The sequence below is a fragment of the Phalacrocorax aristotelis genome, chromosome 8, assembly GCF_949628215.1.
Source record: "Phalacrocorax aristotelis chromosome 8, bGulAri2.1, whole genome shotgun sequence".
NCBI classification, from domain to species: Eukaryota; Metazoa; Chordata; class Aves; order Suliformes; family Phalacrocoracidae; genus Phalacrocorax; species Phalacrocorax aristotelis.
The window spans coordinates 34,745,324-34,765,673 of NC_134283.1; the positions used below are offsets into that span (position 1 = coordinate 34,745,324).

General features: G+C 46.5%; 1 protein-coding gene across 1 annotated transcript in view; it reads right to left on the minus strand.

The window, feature by feature from the left end:
* Positions 1–20,294, minus strand: part of NEURL1B (neuralized E3 ubiquitin protein ligase 1B) — a 150,562-nt gene extending 130,268 nt beyond the window's left edge. Inside the window, exon 1 of the mRNA XM_075102422.1 lies at positions 20,158–20,294. Coding sequence (XP_074958523.1) covers positions 20,158–20,200 — 43 coding nt within the window. The 5' untranslated portion in view covers positions 20,201–20,294. The remainder of the gene's footprint in view (positions 1–20,157) is intronic.
* Positions 20,295–20,350: the final 56 nt, after the last annotated feature.

Consider the following 20,350-nt stretch of genomic DNA (forward strand, 5'->3'; position numbering starts at 1 on the left):
TTTCTTTTTGTTATTCCCTGCTGGCAGAGGGGGATGAAGATAAGAAATTGGGCCTGTGTGCCTTCATCAACAGAGAAACGTGAATATCCTGAGGGATGGACAGAGGTAGAACCTCATCTTTGTCCTATAAGGAGAGTCTTCACTGATGGGAGTCTGGGGAATCAGCTGCTATGTCTCTGATGCAAAGCCCAGACTCAGCAAGTTCATCTGAACTGTGTTAACAAGACCCCTGCATAAAGCAACTTTTTTCAGCTCTGCTGGTACCTGCTCTTTCAAGTCTCCCAAGACTCCCTAGATCCTCAAAGGCTATAGCAGCCAGAAGACATTTGGCTTAAAATCTCCCTTCAGAAATACCAACTTTCCCTCCATCTACCACAAAGAACCTCCTCATAAGAGCACACTAACTGTTACAGCATTTTAAATGGCAGAGAAAGCAGTTTCTCAGAACATGCTTTTCTGCTGATACCTGGAAAGGTCCTTAGGCAGCAACATGGCTGAGTTCCTGCTCAGACACGTGGCACCTGCAGGTGTTTCAGCCTCCTGCCAGGGAGCTCTTACTGGTGGTGCAGGTATCTACAAGTTTGCCTCTTGCGCCCCACAAGCTGCTTCACGGACAGATGCTGAGTATCGAAAGCTGGAGCCTCACTCTCCCTGTCCCCAGGCTTCGCAAATTCATTTGCATCACTCTGAGGCAGGAACCTTTGCCTCTTTGATTAACAGCCCTTCACACCCCACATGGGTTACCTTAAGCGGTTACTGCAAGCAGTAAAGATCCAGACCGCAGGCAAAGGAACAAAGGTGAAGTGTTCAAATTTTTGGCTTTCTGCTGCTGTTACAAGCTCTGCTGCAATCATAGGGTATGGATGGGTCTGGAGACCAGAAATGCACAAAGCACTAAATCACAAGTCTTCAACTCCTCAGCTTGTCCCCAGGAAGCAGCTTTGCCTTTATCACCTCTGGCTGTCACAGAATTGCCATCACCAGCATGGAAGTAAGGCTGAAGGATCAACATCTGCACTGAGCAATCAGCTCCCTGCAAGAGAGCCCAAGGTCAGTCAGAGAAGAAGAGGGAAGGTGGCAGGAGGGAAAGCCCTACAGTGGAAGTGCACAGACCATCTGTGACCCCAGGGAAAGGGCTGTGCCCTGGGCAGGCAAGAGCTCTCAGCTGTGAGACAGCACCAAGAGCTCATGGAGGGGTCAGAAAGGAGCTCACAGCAAAGGTATGGGGATAGCCACCATCCACAGACCCTTGGGGCGGTCCACATCTACTCTCTGTGCCTCTCATCCCCCTGCTAGCACACAGAAAGCAACAAAACTTCTCTCACCTGAATGAAGCAAAGTCAAATCAAGGACAAAGATGCTTTAAAACCTTCTGGTAAAATAGGCATGAAAATTATTATCAAGTTGTGATAATTTTTACATCATCCAGACGACAGATGTTGGCCAGCTGCTGAAGACAGAGGGTTGGCAAATTCCCCACTACACACTGCTGTTCTCCAACTGGAGCGAACTGCAGAAAAGACATCCTTCCTGGGGGAACATGCACAGAGCAATGGGCCTGGGCAGCTCTCCCTCTGCTGGCTGCTTTCCTCCCACTGAGACAGGAGACAACTGCTGGATAGACACGTTGTTCTTCTGTCTTTGATTGCTGCTAAAAATAATCAATACGAGCTACGTGGCTCAAGCTGTTCTCACCATTGTTTGTTGTGGGTGAAGTCCAGATCAGATCAAATGTACTTCCATGTGCAGAGTGCTGCTGGCGCCCCAGGGCTTACGCCATGTGGGAGCATGGTCGGTATCTGCCCTGTCCATTGCAGCCGTGCAGTGCTAATGGGCACGAGCGTGCACACCAATATGATGCACCAACTGGGCCACTAGCAGCTGGGAGATGACAAGTCATGTATAGGAATGGAAAATGGAGATAAGGAGCTGGGTCTCCCCATGTACGTGCAAGCAAGAAGCTAGAAATCCTATGATATTTGAAATAATTAGAGAATACACAATGCATCACACCCATACAACATCAGTCATCTCCACTCTGGTAACTCAGTCTCTGTTCCCCGAATTTTCTGCTTACTGTCAAAGCTCAAGTGTAAACCACAGCAGCTACATAGTTATTTTTTCTTAATCCTAGAATGGTGACACCAAACAGTTAAAGAACAAGCCCAAAGTCTGAAAGATAACACTACAAAATACAACATACAGGCAACTTTCCCACATGCTCCAGAACAAACCTCAAAACAGCAAGGAGGTCCCATTCCTGCATTCACTTCCAATCTGGAAGGATCCAGGGGACATCTGACTTCTTATGGGTAATTAAGCAAAGCACAGGTTGCATCTGGCTGTCCTCTGCATGAATAAGGGGTATTTTACAGGGGCGAGTGAATGGCCAAGAGAAATAAAGTGACAGTCCAGAATTGTTATTAGAGATTGGAAGCTGGATTAGCAGCACCTGCAGAGCCCATGGGATTGCTTCACCTCCTGCCCCAAGAAATCAGGACTGTAGCACCACTTTGGGCTATTTCTGCTGTGCTGTATTTAAAAACCAGTTCAAAAGACTTGATTCAATGCCCACAGCAATGTAGAACATTTCCCAGCCAGCTCCAGCAAAGAGTTAAACACATGCAACCTGTTGATTAATTTGAAGGCAACAAGCTGCACTAATAAAGCCCTGGGGACCTTAATCAAGCTGTTTGCTGGATGCCAGACCAAAGCAGGAAGAGGGGCAGAGCTGTCAGGATGGATTAGTGTTTGCCCACTGGCAACACTTCTCCTGAATGAAAGAATGCAGGGGGAGAAACACGCACGCATACATATATGCAGCCGCAAAGCATAGAAGGGAAATGATGTGCCTGGTGCTAGCCAGCAGCAGGTCCCACAGCCGGATGGCTGTGGGAGCTCAGCAGCCTACACAGGAGAATTAATCGCAGGAGAGGATTTTGTATCTTGGGTTTTACATTCACCTCCATTGTTCGCAATTCCTTCCCAGAATCTGGGAAGAAGCGATTTCTTCCTTTTTCTTTTTAAAAAGTTCTTGTCCTTTTCCATTCAATAAATTTTCCTGGCCCCCATTCTCCTATTCCATGGAGAGTTGAATGAAATAAAGTTGTTTATAATCGTCCCCATTTTGAAGGGTTTCAGTGACACACATGGGGGCAAGGACATTTTGCAAATTCAGCTTAAATTCAAAAAGGATCATTTCCTTTCATTATTACAACAAGGCTTGACTGGGGTGCCTTTTTCTTCCCTCAGCATTTACTGTTTTGACACAGCACCATCGGGTTAATGCAGCCAAATCCGAACCAACCTTCTGCCTTCCCATCCCTAGCCGACTGCAGGAAACCCGGTTAGAATCAGTGCCAGAATAAGAGTTGCCAATCTGAACTCTGTTTCTGGGTATATGCAGGGAAACTTTTCATCTTTTAAGTTGTTAAACTTTGTTTAACCTGGCAATCCTTTTCATTAGGAGGATGTCCCTGCATGCTGCCAGGCAGCATCTGTCTTGGGTACCAGTTTAACAGGCTGCTGTGTGTCCAAGTGGAGGTACACAGCTTGTAAAACACCTGACCACGCAGGAATAAGCATAGAAGCCCAAAAGACTTTTTTTTTTTTTTGCTAAACCTTAACAGACCAAAACAAAAGCACAGAAAATTGCTCAGCTGTGCATCGTACTTATGTCAGGTATGTTTGAATAAGGCCATTTTCCCCACCAGCTTTCTGCTGTTCCAGCCAGCAGGAATGAAATATCCTGCTGGCATTTCCACAGCTGGTGTAAATTGCTATAGATTCACTCATATCAGTACAGCTTTGATAATTTACACCAGCCAAAGATCATCTCCTGTGTTTACAGCTCCACTGAGCATCACAAGGGACACAAGCAGGATGTTGACACCTCATGACTTGTACCCATGGATGAAGGGGATGGTAAGCACCAAGCAAATGCAAATGCAGCTGAGGATTAGCAAAAGCAATTATGAAAAACAAGTAGTGGAAATAATGATTCATCAGGAATTGAATCAGATGTTAGGCCCAGTCCTGCACTCACTGGGTTTGGTGACGGCAGTGAGGATATGAGCCCTGTAGAGATAATTTTTAAAGCTATTTAAGTGAAAAAAATGCCAATACTAGTTTTGCAACACCACCTTTTTGTCTACCCTAACTGTCTTTCAGATAGCTCAGGACCTTGGAAAATGTCTGTGGCATCCTTCTCACCCCACATATACCTCTCTCCCTACCAAAACTTTGAGTCAAAAAGAAATGCTGCATAACACAGAAGGCACGTAAGAAAAGCTTGCATCAAGCCAGAGGCCAGGCTGAGTGCTAACAGTCCCTCTGAACCAAGATACCGTAAAAATACCTGCATACATTATTTCTCAGCAGATCTCAGAGCACTTTCAATACGCTTCAGAAAACCACTGGCAATGTCAACAGTATCCCCATTAATAGCCGGAAAGTGCGGAGACACAAAAATGCAGACAACCTTGTTCAAGGTCATGTATTCCAGTGAGGCTACTGGATGTTCTCAGCCACTGCCTCCTCTACCTGGCGGAAACAGGCCAGGCATTAAGCCAAGTGCAACCCCAGCAGCCAAATGCTGTGTCATCTTTACCCAGTGCTAGAAGGATGTCTTCTTCAGGTAGAGAAGATCAACAACAGGCGTACTCTGTACCTTGATCTAGAGAGAACTCGATAACCAGAAACACCCTCTCATGAAACAGTATTTCCATTGCTTTCACAGGATCAGATCTGAAGTTGGGAAAGGGCTGGCACAGAAACCTGACAAGGACTAAGGACTGTCAAAGCCTGGGTTAGATCTCCTCACACCAACTGAGCAAAATGACCTTGCTCCACAGCATCAGCTCTCCATCTGCAAAGTTTCATGTTAAAATGTCACAATTAAAGAATAAAGTCAACAGTCAAGTGAGTCACTAACACAAAGATGAAATAAGAGAGCTCTGCTTGAATCCCCCCACCCCAGTGTCAGCAGCCAAGACATTACCCATCAGCTCCAAATTCCTGGATTGCCAGTGAAATCATAAGCAAAAAGCCAACGTAGCTTTTCCCCCCCAATGTTCAAAGCATGTGCAGCAGTTTGATTCCCACAGACTGTAAATCCACCACCCCTTAGATAACACAAACCTTTGCCAGAAATATGTTAACGCCACACTGATACACCACATCTGCCTGGCTGGTTCAGCTCTGCCAAGACCCTTGCTAAGGGGCTGTGCTAGTTTGTGTACTGGGAATAATTCGTGTTGCTCTCTTGAATTAGGAGACCTGGCAAGGAAGGGCTGGTCATACGGGGTCAGGTTTTTTGCCTACCAACAGGTCAGGCAGAGGTGGGCGAGCCTCCCTGAAGGCCAAACATGGGCCTGAATACAACGAGGGAGGGTTTTCTGGCATAAACTGTAATTAGGAAAGAGACTGGTGAGGTAATACTGATGAGCAAACTACATGGGATCACCAGAAAATGGGCTCCCTGGAGCTCACTTACCTCCTTACATTTCCTTTTATGGAGCCACTTCCAGGATCTAACCCATGTTTGCAGCCCGCTGGGTGCAAAGCTGCATGGGACAACCTCTGGGAAAGAGAAGAAATAATATCTTTCAGGATATTCAGGCCCTTATGAGAAGAACCTGGTGGTACCATGCCAGATGTGGACCATCCAGCAGTTTCAGTACCAGAGTCAACAGCAAAGAGGCCAATGCCAACGAGACCCTCAGCATCTGAGCTCCCAGTGCACCCAGTGCAGCAGGGTCCATGCTGCAGCCATACAGATTACAATCGCTGACGAAAAGCAAATTTTGCTCATAGGTTACCTCATCCCTGAGTTTCACTTATCAGACCCCTCTGTTGTCAAATTATTTGTTGGTCACCAGGGCACAGCATCCCCAGAGCTGTGGGTAGGCCATGGGAAAGAGTACTGCTGTTCCTGTTCCAGCTGCATTCCTATTTAATAGTCCCAAGGGTCACAGTAATTCCAGAACAAAACCCCAGGCAACACTCTGCCATCGAAGGGGAAGAAAAGCCTGACTAACCAAGAGTAAATCAATGGCAACAACTAAAATGCAATTTCCCAGCAAAGAGCCAGAATATAAAGATTGCAGAGGGAGTCCATCGTAAGAAAGATAAAGATGATTCAGAGGATACAAAATCAGTAGGGAAAGGGGTGGGGGAAAATCCAATATTCAGAGCTTGGATCACACAAAAAAGTAAATAGACAAAATACCTATATTTTTCTTCACTTACTGTAGCAGAAAAATTATATAAAAGTATAGAATATAATCTTAGTAAAGCATGGCCATAAATTATAGCTGACAAATAGCGGAAAACAAAGTCAAACCAGGAGATCATTTGCAGGAGAATTTCAGATGAGTCTGTGGGCCACCTCGACCTCCAGCAGTTAAGGAAGAGAAGGAGGATACAGGGGAACTAAATTATTTATGTCCATCAAGTTTATCTGTCACAGGGCTCCACCTTTCCTACCATAGTGCATTTCTGGGATTAATGATCAGGCACTATCTGGAACCAAGCATAAGAAGAAAAGCTGAAGTGATGTAGTTATTTGGAAAAAAAGATGCACCCAGCTCAGCTAACAAACACTGCATTTCAGAGGAATATACTCCTGAATGAGTAAAAAGATGCATTTTGTGATAACTAAATATTGAAGCACTACAGGATAGTGAATGACATCTCTACTGAAAAGCACATCCAGGAGCGACAAGTCAGTTAGCATGGTGCCAACACCTGATAAACTAATTAAGATGCTAATTAAAAGAAGAGCACTTTCCCATCTGGGGTTCACAGTGGAGACAGGCTATACCCAGAACAAGTCTCATCAGAGAAAGGGGATGGGTGCATAAAGGAAGCAATGCAAGAGCACTGATTGACAATGCAGTTAGATTTTCATGCCATCTTTGACGAGACCCTTCACAAGAGGCTGTTAAAGAAACCACATAGTCATGGGAAATGGCAAAGAAGCAAATGAGTTAGGGAGGCGATAAGGAGGAGAAATAAGCAGGCAGTTTCATTAGGGCAGTTTCCTCACCTTAAAAGACCAGCTCCCCGTGCCGATCACTGGTTTACCAGCCTAGAAACAGGCTGAGTGAAGAGGGGTTAAAATCCCCCCTCTCTCCCAAATTATTCCCAAAGGAAAGCTGGGAAAACTTAGAGGAGCAAGACAACAGCAGCTGTTGGGTAGCAGTGGCTACTGCCAAGCTGACAAAACTGGGAAAACAATCACATTTGTTCACCCACCAGCATGTCAGCACCCACACAGGAAGGGGTCTGGGCAGCTCAAGAACAACCCATGCCCAAAAATGGGCGAGAGCAACCTGGAAATAAAACAACTTTGTGATGTGCCCCATGTGGAATAAGGCTTGCGAGCCCAGTCTGTCCTCATAGACACCAGCCTCAAAGTGATGAAAGGAAAGCATTCACCTTAAAAAGACAGGTGGCAGAATGAGTCCTAGCTCCCCCTCCCTCTTTCTTGCCTCCAAGAAAGTCACCAACTAAAAAAAGTATACTAAGGCCATGAAATGAAGGACACAAAAGTCAATTATTGCTAAAGTTTACGCTAGTAATCTTCATTTGGTCTTCCTGGATGCTCATCCTATCCACAGAATAGAGCAAGTGTCCGTAAGGAGGGGGAGAAAGGATGTATTTAAGGGTAACTTTTGTGTGTTTAACTTTGCAGCCTTTCAAAACATTTATTTTTGTTTGGGTGTGGACAGACTTGTTAGAGGCAATGATTTAAAAGACACCAAATAATTGCACAAAAACACGTTGTGTTTCATTGCAATAATCCTCTCATGAAATACATCACTTAATGTACCATCACCACAGGGCTCCCTCAAAAAACCTTCAGTGCAAACCACAAAGGCTCAACCCAACCTGTGTAGTTGTCCCAGTGCTGGCTTCTACCTTGCTCATGATGGCATTGAAGGCCACTTGGCTTAACACAGGTCCCATGCTACCAGTTCAGCCCCAGACAGTAACAGGAAAGCTCACTCAAACCACATACAGCACCAGCTGTGGTCACATCTTCATCAAGAAGGTTGGCAGAGCTAAATGTGCATTAGCCAACAGCACAAAAGAGCCACCAGCAGAAAAAGGTCTTGCAGAAGAAAAGAGGCAGTAGCAGTTGAGGTAGGTAGGACCTGTCTTGGCTGGCTCTTCTCCCCTCTTCCTTTCTCAGGGTTGGAGAGCCACACAGTGCCCCAGGAGCTGAGACGTGAGTGCCACCAGCCCCAAAAGCGGCAAGAAAGGTACCCAGGGACCATCTGTTCTCACTATCAGCCCAGGCACAACGGGTCCTTCAGCACATTTAAGAGCCAGGCAAAGCTGATAACACAGTATTATTCCCCTTGGCCATCAATCAGCAAGGCAGACTCAAGGGGAACAGACTGCACAATTATCTAAATAGTGGGATGATCCAGCATTTTAAAAGATGCTTATGAAAATCTCAATCAGCACTCCTAGGGCATGTTACCACTGCCCTTAAGATAGTCTCAAAAGGATTTGAATGACAGATTGAGAGTCAGGGGTGTATGATTCCACCTGGAATTTTACCAGGGTCCCTTTCACCAGCCCCTGAAACATCTGAGACCAGTAATGTTTTGGAGAGGGCTCTGCTGGTCCATGAGAAAGGATCCCTGCAGTAGTCCACCAGTGACTAAGAAAAGCTCCCTCCCAGCAAACTACTATACTGTGAAAAAGGTGGGTGGAAGGGGAAAGCAAAGGGTCATTTTTGGTTTCCACTGGCACCAATTATGCTTCTGGTACATTTATATAATTTGTTTCCATAATCAAGAGGGTGAGGTTAGGCTTTTTTTTTTTCTTAAATAAATGAAGGCCTATAATGGGTAGTCTGTGCTGTGCCATGTCTGGAGCCTCCAGCTTATCAGAGCCGTCACAGGACACAGAATCTTTGTTCCCTTTATATGGGAAAAAAAAAAGTCACTGAAGCCCACAGGGGTGGAAGGGATGTCCCCCTTATCTCCAGCAGATACTGGATTTAGCATGTCAGCTTTGACTGGAGGCAACAAGGGGCCAGAGACACAGCAATTAGCAACCAAACAGCTTCTGCTGCCATCCCAAGCTCTGCTGGGAGACTCAAACACTAGCTAGAATTAAAAGTGCAGAGGGAAGCCAGCAACACCCATCTCCAGCTGCATATTTCTAGTCCTGAGAAAGTACTTTCCCCAAAGATGCAGCCCAGGGGAGTTTCTTGGTGTGCCTCCCTCACTCCCTCATATCCTTGGCCAGATTAATGCTCAGCCTGGGACTCCCTGGAGCTGATCCAATGTTTCCCATGGTTGGATTTGTTGACCACCCACCCCCAGGCATCCAGCGACAAGCTGGCTTAGGGCCTACATAGTCGTCTCCCCTCAGAGGGGCTGGGACCATGGAGGGTCACTGGCAGAGGGCAGCCCAGGACCTGTCAGGACTTGCCTCTCCCAGTCTCGCTCTCCCCATTTATACATTACCAAAGGAGCGAAGGTACTTGACAGCTGCAAAAAAAAGCAGATAATTCTGCCTGCTGTGGCTCTGTTTATGCAAAAGCCACGGGTTTATGAGGAACAGCTTAGTCAAAGCACACAAGAAAACATCCTGCAATATTTTTGAAGGTGTTTTTATTGCTTCAAGAAGGAAAAGGTTACCTATATAAATAAGAGAGAATGAGGCAGCTTAACAAAACAACTGTTTCTTGTTCCTCTTGTTCTGCATCTCCTCTGCCATCCTCTCGCATACCCCATTTGCCCTCAGCTCCCACCCCAGGTGCTCTCCACCCCTAGTGCCCAGAGACCTTCCCACTCCTGCCCAATGCAGTCACACTGTCAGCATGACAGACCCAGCAAGGAGCACCCAGCACCTGCAAAAACAGGCAGCTGTGGAAGGGGAAAAGCCCCACAGGGTTCTTGTCACAGTATGGCCCAACAGCACTGCCAGGACAAATCAGATTGTATTTGTTTCTCCACATCAGTGTGAGGGAATCAAGAGAAATGAGAAATCCTCCCTCCTCCTCTTCGCACTCTCCAGCCTTTTCCATTACCCAGGCTGCTCCTTCTGCCCACGCTCTTCCTGCCATGTGCAAACTTCACCAGCTTCAGCACTGCATGGCCCAGGTCCTGGCCTGATACCGCCACAGTTTATGGCACAGATGCTTCCCTGCCTTTGCTCTGTACACATGCAGCTATGGATATGAAGTAAACCTGGAGTTAGCATCCCTGGTATCAGCAGGAGTCCTTAAAATCACTGCTGAATGAACTGTGTATAATGGAGAGACTAACAACATCCAGCTATCTAATCCACAGCCAGAATGAGAGGTCCAGTTAATCCCTGGTAAATTGTGCTCAGTATCCCCCCACCAGCACCCTCCAAACCTGAGGGGCTGTGACAGATCAGTACCAAGTTTCCACAAGGCCAGGGCGAGCTGTGACAATCCAAGCCATTCCCAAGGGACAGGGACCAGGCAGCACCCCCAGTCACAGCCCATGGCAGGAAATACTTGGGTTGTTATTATTATCATGTTGCATTTAAGAGGCTTGTTTATCTCAGCCCCATTAGCATTCAGCAAATTACAAATAAAACAAAAAGAAAAAAATCATAAAGAAAAAGAGTAGCAGTTCACAGGCTCCAACCAACCTGATTTACCAGTTTGCAATACACACTTTCATTTCCCAAGAGACAACATACATTAGCCCGGTCTGGGTAAGGTGAAAAACAGCTTCTGTCCCTATGGCATCCCACTGCCTGCAGCTTCCCTCTGCAAGGCACAAGCAGAGGGAAGGGAGGGCTTCATATCTCCCAAAAGAAAACTGTTTTTTCCTGACAAAATGGAAGGTGTTGTGGCCATGCCTTTCCTCACTCTCATTGTCAAGATCGCATATGGCTCAAATGGGGAGCCGTGCTGGTTTGAACCCCATCACACAGCGGGGTTTCCAAGCTGGGATCCAGAGCCATCCCTGATGGGTGCATCTGAGACATGAAGGGCTGCTTTTCTTCAGCGGGTTTTGCAGGTTGAAGGTTTGCATTTATTGGCACGGGAGTGCCACACGCAGGAAGAAAAGTGCACACACATTTCTGGGATTTGGATTCTCCCACTTGTAAGGCTTAAGCAAAAACAAAGCAGGTTTGACAGAACAAATTAATTTAGCATGAAGAATTTCTAAAAAAAGAATTATCTTTGACACACAAAAATAGATAAATCCTTGCAGAAGATTACTTTAGCAAGGCAAAAAATCCATCACAATGCTGAAGAAAGGAGGCACAGATAAGGCTTTAAAATCTATGTGATGTTTTTATACCCCTAGGCATTGGGAAGGCAGCATAGTTCAGAGATGACAGCAGGGATCCTACCCAGGACTCCTGAAGTCTCCCAAGCTTCTCGAGACTGCTGCAACCAGGAGAATAGAAGCTCTCTATCCACAACAGATATTATAAACTGTTACAGATAAATTGCATATTCTCATGCCTTAATTCCCCTTTCAGATAATCAAGACAATAGGACAACCCCGCAGCTGTGGATTTTCTTAAGATCTTGTCATGTAATGCAACACTAATGTTTGGATGAGTGTTTGGGATATGTGCTGTGCCCTGAAAATGTAGTGTTTGAAGCAGCTATGGTCATCTGAGGTTTGGCATATATCATTCCCATCTCCAGCTTTCCTGAGTTCAGCGTTGGGTTTTAGATCCTTTCTCCCTCCCTTCTTGCTGGGAATACAGTCCCGTGGCCCTACACCCAAACAGCATGGACCTCTGCCCAATAAGTAAGCAACCTCCTTTCATCATGCTGTGCCTTCTTGGCCTTGCTAGTCTAGGGTTTCATCCTTGAGGGACACATAAGAGCTACTTTTCATAGCGCTGAGGTTCTCTTGTAACTTCTTAAATACACACACACTTTACTCTTAGTAAAGCACAGGGGCACACTTACCTGTACGCTCCCACCCTCCACACGCACCGCTAAGAATAAATACTCTGCCCCATAGGGCGAATGGACACAAGTTGCTCTTGGGGAGATTCCAACTGGACATGAGGGGGAAATTTTCACAGTGAGAACAGTCAACCATTGGAATTATCTCCCCAGGGAAGTGGTTGACTCGGCCACATTGGATACTTTTAAGAATCATCTGGATGGGGTGCTGGGCCATCTTGTCTAGACTGTGCTCTTACCTAGAAAGGTTGGACTAGATGATCCCTGAGGTCCCTTCCAACCTGGGACTCTGTGATTCTGTGGTCTTCTCAGCAAAGCTCTTCAAGTTTTTTTGTTTGGTTGGTTTTTAATGGACTCCTTCAGGATCCTAAAATCCTGGTCAATTTTCAGGCTGTCTTCCATCTTGCAATAGGCTCGCTCCAGGTTGTGCAGTCCAGTATTCAGACAGGTTCTCCCCCCTCCCACCAGTGCAGCACGACCCTGTTAGCTGTAATCTCCAACACATCCCCCTGTGCTCTCCTTTCCTCCTGGGGAATTTCCAGCCTCCCTCCCATGCCCTGTCCTCTCATACAACCCGCAACAAGCAGTGCCCTTCAGCACAGCCTTTAACAAGTCCTTGTATTGTATTCATCCTATTGCCGGAACAAAGATGTTCCAGGTTAGCAGCCTCTGACAGTTTTGTAGGTGCTTTCAAGCCAGGCACATGCTGTGACACTTCACATTTATATTATGGATCTCAAAATATTTTACGTATATACTCCCAGCCTCATTATACAACCAAGGACACTGAAGGATACCACCAGGGTAAAAGACTCATCCAAGATTCAAACAGCAAGACAGAGCAGAGCCATGAATGGAAGATAATGCCTCAAATTCAGACTCAAAAAGAGCACCCAGGAACAGGCTGTACAGGTTATTCTATTGTATAGGCTGTAGTATATTATGTAAACTGCATCTAAGTACTCTTTCATTGTCCATTTATAATACTCCTCCTTGCATTACAGAAATCCAAGTTAACTTGCATCAGCCTCCCTCTCTCCAAACCAAAGCGTGCACCATATCTGACCTTTGCATGAGTTCTAAATTTGTACTTAGAAGTGCACATTGTATTTTGCTAGCCTCTTGTATGTGTTTTCCGTAGACACAATGGCACAAAAGAAGCAGAGTCTGCGAGCCAAGCCCTGGAAAGATGGTAGCTTTAAATAGCCTCTTTGTCTCTTTTCCTTGATGAAATATTGCACACTATTTGGAATTAAGTTTTAGTTTTATCAGAGACCCAGAAATAGAGATAATAGAGGGCTGGGCAAATTTTAGCATTATTTTAGGACCTAAAGTTTCTCATTCCTTTCTACCCTTGCCCCATCTCACCTTCCATTGCAGGATTTCTACTTGCATCCCAGGAGCCACCAGTACACACTCCTTGATGGGCTCACAGACCCACAGGAGTGATTCTCTGCTGGAAAGGGAAGAGGTGCACAGAGAAGATGGTACATAAGTGAGAAACTTCACCTCCACAAACAGAGGGCAGGACTGTAAAACCAAAGCTACTGGTCTTGACGGGGAAAAAGTCTGCAACTTTAACAGACTTCCAGGCTGGGTCCCAAACAAATTCAGAAATGGAAGGCTTCCTCAACATTAAATTAGTGGGAAAACTGTCAAGAGATTAACAGAAGTGATAAACATTTATGTTTCAGTTCAAGGCAAGAGCAGGCATTTATAACTGTGCTGTTTCAATGTCAAACTCTGAAAACTGGAGTCCTTTCTAGTCAGGGCATATGGATGCTCCTTTTTAGGTACATGTAGCAGCCTGCAGAGAAGGTAAGATGTTTGCCCCCAATGAAGAGCCCCAAATAGGGGTGTAACAGGGTTACATAATGGGAGCACACCCATAAGGGGATTCCTGTTCCCTCTCGGGGCTGTAATTAGTCATTTCAATCTAACACACTTGCCCATGTTTTGTAAAGCAAATAAATGTTAGGTTCCTTTCATTTTTCTAATTTCCCGAAAAGCAGCTGCAGGAGAAGTCACAGCAATTTGTGGAGGAGAGAACTGTGCAGGCATTTAACCCAAACATACAGCCTACAGTAGTGGGTTTGCAGCCAGAGTGATGCTGAGAGGAGAAAGGCTGTTACGGAGGCTGAGCCATATTACAGTGTGCAAGAAGGGGAAAAAAAGCAAGCAAAAGCAAAAAGCCTTACGAACAACCCCTGTAACCTGCATTTCAGAGCCACGCAGAAATAACAAGTGCATCAGTCTCTCAAGTTTTTCCACTCTGAAGGGAAAAATATCTTACTCGACTTTGTTCACTAGGCAGCTAAGCCACAGGTGAGCAAAGTGCCACTGTGTTGTGTGACCCACTCCTCAGGACACTCCCCTGCCCAGTGAAGGTCTATTACAGAGTGAATCATCCCACAGGGCACTTTGTGTTGGTTCCAGAGCAATGCAAACACGCCAGCCCGCAAACATCAGAATCGTAATTAATCTAGATCTGCAAATAGATATCACTGCTTGGCATCAGCTTGGACTGAATGCACACAGCAGGAATCACACAGCTCAGTGCAGCCGCAGGAGATGGGGCCGCAGGGAATCCCACACGCCCAAACTTCTGGGCTGATTCGAAGCAGCACTATGCATTGAAGAGGAAGTACAACACGTACTGGCTATCATTACCTTTGTGATAAATCCACATAAACATTGTTCATTTATCAGCAAAAATCCACTTAAGGCTATCGCGCACAGTACAGTCCCAAGACGCTAAGCAGGCTGAAGTTGGCACACCTGACTGTGTTTTGTAGAGTGCTAAACTGCAGTTCTGCAGAAGCAATTTCTTAATGAGAAAGCAGACTCTTACACTGTGAAATGAAGGTGTCTTTGAGTAAACCATGCTTAACATGAAGAGAATGTGCTATTTTCTCCGCAGCTAACTGAGCCTAATGTGTACAGGTTAACTCAGAAATATAACTACTGTTAATCCACACGTGACAGGCAATGCACGCAAACACAGTTCATGTGGGAATTTACAGTGGTACAGAATATTTTGGCAGCTGGGTACAGTGACTCAGAGTGAGAAGCACAGAGGTAAGGACAAAACACATAAGTTCCCCGCTGTATGAATTGCAAGATACCAACCAAATGTTACACTCAAATCCACAAAACAAAGCCAGCTTCACCTCTGCTTACCATCTGCAGAAGACACAAAGGTAAGGGGCAAGCTGAGCCCAGACCTGCTGCTCCCCAGGCTGAAATGGGACCACCAGGCAAAGTGCTAAGCCCCACATCCACGGTGGAGCAGAAGCCCAAGCCAGTGCGAAGCCCAGGAGGGTGCTTTTTTGAGGGTTTGGCGCCACCTAAGCACAGAAGTGGTCTCATTCACCCTTCCTGCTTCATTTCAGAGCAGAGCAAAACCAAAACCTTTCGACAACAAAATCCTCTTGCTTCTACAGCACCAGGTCTTCCAGAAAAACCTTCCACAGAACAAACCTGGGTGCTAAGAGCAGACAGAAGGCCAGGAAAGACACTTTTGAAGAAACCCAAGCACTGCAGTAAGGTCAGACCCACCAAAGAGCCAGAGGACCTCAGAAAGGTTGCAGGGGCATTTCCTTCAACTGCCCAGATTGCAAAAACTCTCTTGCCACATACCAGGGAATGCTGGAATATTTGCTTATGACTATCCAAGCTGAAAACTGGGTCCAGGAAAGATTTTCACAAACTGGAAATTCAACTGTCCCAAAGTTGCAGGAAGACCAACTCAGGATGGGCAACTGGTACCCCCAAAACCCCTTGCAAGATGGTTATGGGTCTCAAAAAGAAGTCTCAAAGACCTGATGATCCACAAGGTCAGGTTCAGAGAGGTACTCTCTTAGAGTTACTCACTGGCAGACCGCACACACTGACAACAAACACTACAGTGGGCAGGACAAGTCGCAAGCTGGAGAGATAGAAGCACAGAGGTGCAGGGTTAGAGGAGGCTCTTAACTGAAGGATGGGGAAGGAAGGGCATCAGACACTGCTGCTGTGGAGGAGCTGCTGACCAAGTGGAGAAAGATGAAGCTTGACAAGAGGCTGTCTGGTTGGCATGCCTTCCAACATTTGCAATCATTTTTGTGATCTGCCCATAAATACATGAACACAGGTGACACATCCAGCACTCCAGCCCCACTGATGCCTAACTGGAGTTTTCAGACCAACAGACAAAAAGTAACTCAAAAAGGGACCTGTAATACTCCCCAGCATTGCAGTTTGATTTTGCACTCAAATACCATTAACAGAGTTTGGTCAGAGAATGGTTGTCCAATACAGACATAAGCAAACTTGTATTAAGCAAAGAAAAGTTTCAGTGACTTTTGACCTTGTTGAGCTGCACAAGATGCAAAAAATTCAAAGCTCCTGCCACACTGAGAGACTCCCTGCTGTTCAGAAGGATCCTGGAGGGGACTGTATTTGGTCAGTTGTTCCGAAGGAAGATACAGGAAAAAAAAAAGAATAAAAAAAAGAAAGGTGACATAATGGAGCCAGAAGGTCTCCTTAGACTACCACTGAAAGGAGCACTCATTTGGATCAGAGGATAATTAATTCTTGGAGACTTGCCAACTGTTGCAAGCTTTTTCAGGAGCTAAAACAGACCCTGGGACTTCCAGCCATCCTGTACAGATGTCAGGCAAACTCTGATTCAGGCATCAGCCCCCAGCCACATCCACCTGAAACCGTCCCAGCCAAGTGTCAGTCCATCACAATGCCAAGGCAAGCCCCACACTGTGAGCAGAACATCATCCATCCAGATAGAACGAGTGCTCACGCTGTGAGCACAGCGAAAGCATCACAAGCCATCAGCCTATACCAGATCCCTAAGGGAAAGGAGCTCACCTTCCCCCTTCCACACAGGCACAACTTGTGGACGTTCAAGGAGTAAGAACTCACTCTCAGCTACCAGGAGAGATTTGCTCTGCTGGGGACCAGCTGCTGCATGGTTATTTGCTCTTCTTTTGACAAGGCTCAATCCCTTAAGCAACCAGCTTCACAGTGTCCTTTTCCTGGCATTTATTCAGCTTTTGTTGAGTTTGGGGTGGTTTTTTTTTTCTTTTTTGGAGGGGGGGTGGGGTTTTTTTTTTTGCCTTTTTTTCAAGGAGTTACGGAGTAGCAGCGCTGACTTCTGTTAATCCCGGCTGCCCTCTAGTGACAGATGCCCACCCCCGGTGCCTTACTGCCCACCCAGGGCTCTCCTGGCCAGGACCAGGGCACCTAGGGACAGCCACATCCCGCACATCTTACCTTGCTACAGAGCCTGAGCCTAAGACCCAGCTCTACTGCTCTGTATAAAAAACGTACAGAGAAATATTTCTAAATTGAGAACCCTCATACCTCAGTGACATCTCCAGCTTTTAAGGATTTACTGATTTTTTTAACCACATTCCTGCTTCTGCCTGAACACTGGTATCTCAAACATAGCTAAGGGGAAAAAAGGTCTTGGTCCCCTGCTCCAGCAGAACCAGAAATTTACAGGAATGGGTGGAAGTCAAGTAATTAAATGCTTCCCCAACATTTTCTGGGTTTTATAAATACCCTAGGACCAATGTGGGCTTTGGCCCTAGAGTAAGAATACTCAAGTCATTTCAGTGAATTCTACAGATGAGCACAGTTCCTAACCACAGCAGTAACACTCTTGCTATTAGAGAGATTATATATTCCCTTTCTCATCTCAGAGAGATTAGCCCTTCCAGTGGGGATTAGTCTACATCAGAAATACAGCAAATCAGGTATTGCCACCAACCCACCAAACTTCAAGTCCTACTGCAGCTGGAGCATACATGAGATTTTGGCCAGAGAGTCTCTTTGCACAGTTCAATGCAGATTGAGAATGGCGCCAGCAGCACAGGATCCCAGCAGAAGGGGTGCTCAGCAGCTTGGATTTGTTTGCATTGGGTAATCCCTGAAATTTCCCTATCCCAAACAGCGATCAGGCTGCAGAGGCTGCAGCATGCCATAGCCCCACGGAAGCTGTGTCAGATAAGGTGGGTAGCTTGAGCATAGGAAGGGGGCACAGCTGAAACTTCAGCAATAGGAAATGTATAGAAATCAGCTTGAGTTTTTTGAATTGGGACACAGGTAGTGCTACTGGCTTTGGAAAGCGATTTCCCTGATTTCTGATTACTGTACTGTGCAAAAGAGACATTGCTTCATGTTGAGAACAGGCTGAGATATATATTCTTTATCAGTCCTTGACAATTAATTCCATCTTAGTTCAAATTCTTGTATCCAGTACTGGAAGTATCACCAAACATATTTACTTACCTCCTCTGTTGAACAAACAGGAGTGCAGCAGTAACAGTTGACATAATGCATTATTGAGTCTGACTTGTCTGATAGTGTATTAACTTTAAAAATGTTATCTCTGGTACTGTTTTGCAGATCTGGCTTTATAATCAAAGACTTGACGTTTGGATTTCCAAACAACAACCAACATTAAGGAGCACGGTTACGCATCAGTCAGAAATAATCTCCTATTACATAGCAAACATAAATCTGATGGTGACTGACTACCCCAAAACCAAACACAGCACTAGCACTCCCAGGAGAAACACAAGAAACATGAGAAGCCCCACAGCAGAACATTACCTGCACCCAAAGTGTTCATCCATTAGGAACACAATCAGCCCTTCATCCACTGGGGCTAGCAACACCACGCAGAAGAGCAGAGGCCCTCCCTTAATGTACACACACTCCTGAACTCACTATTGCCCCACACACCTAAGAGCAATAGCCAGTAGGAAACAAGGCTCAAAAGTCAATTGTTTTGTTTCTTGTTCTGCCCTCTGCCTGCAATCACCCTTTTCCTGAAGTGAGAAGTATTTACTGCAGATTTAGACACCCAACTCCTACTCTGCATCACCCTATATCCCTTTTTCTTCTGCAGTAGGTGGCACTTGGCATCAGCATGAACCTGCTCCACATGGGACAACTGGATCTCTGCAAACACATTTGCTATTCAAGAGAGAGGAGGGCAACGCAACGTCATGCTCCAGAGGTTCCTGGCACAGCCCCAGAGTGATCTTTCCCTCCCCTCTGTACCACACACACCTGTACAGAGGCTCAGGCAAGAGCATCTAGCAGAGCAGCTTCACAGATTACCCTGTGGCACATCACACTACTGAATTTACACATTAAGTAAATTACAACACTGTCATACTTCCAGTAGCAAAATATTTCGGGTTTCCTCATAGGAAGAGAAAACAAAACTAAGTACTTAAAGCTTTTTGAAAGAAACCATTAAATCAGATCAAGCTATAAATGCCTGAAAATTTGATCAAATTTCTAACATTGCCATTAAGAATCAGGTATGAAGAATTACAGCTTTTTACTTAAAAATGAAGCTGTAGCAGGTCACATGCATCAAAAAAACGGTATGCAGATCCCAAAGGCCTGAAGCCAAGGACAGGTTAACAAGAAACAAGTTCAGGCTTGTTGAAACTCACTGTATATAGCAATACTAGTAACAATAATGATGCTTCACAGTAGCATAGATGTTACCCAAGACTTTTGTTATTCCCACCCAGGATTATTTATATTCTGGAATACTGGCACCTTGTACCGGTTGGCTGAGTTCAGTTATCAGCTCCCTTCAAATCCAGCCAACCAGGCTGCTGACTGTTGGACTTTTTGGACACGCACAAGATGCATAAAAGGCAACAAGAACCTGACACCCAGCTGCACAGCCAGCGCGAACCCATTTGTTTTCCCAGCCTGCAAGCTGGGATTGGCAGGCAATTTTGGAGCAAAGGACTTTGAATCAGAGCGGGCAGATTTGGCAGGACTGCTGCCCAGGCAGTAACTGCAAAGGATGAAAGTGCATTTATTGCCACAGATCTTGCTGGAGGGGGAGGGGGGAACCCGCACTCTGCCATCTCCGGAGCTCGGTGACGAGCACAGATGAAGGCAGGGGCTTAGACCACCAGGAACCTGTCCTCTCCGCGGCACGACCACAGCTCACCCTGTCCGAGCACCAGCATTTTACCTGCCATCTTCGTGCACGACACCTCGCGTGTCGCTAATGCCACTGTCGCATCCTCCCCACACTGAGGGACACCGCAGGGCGGCCTCTTTGGGTTTTCTGTCAGGCCCCACAGCACAGCGAAGCGCTCCCCGCATACGGCAGCTCCAGCGCCGGGGGAGCGGCCGGGCCCGGGCCGGGGGGCGCGGGGAGAAGGGACGCGGCGCCCCGCACTTACCCACGCCGGCGGCGCCGCGTACGACGGACTCGGCGTTGCCCATGGCCGGACGGAGCAGAGCGGTGGGGGGCGATGGGAGGCGGTGGGGGGCGATGGGCGGCAGTCGGGCAGCACCGCGCTCCCGCCGGCGGCGCCGATTCGAAGCTGCCGCCCGCTCCGCCCAGCGCCGCCACCGCCAACCGCCGGCCGCGGG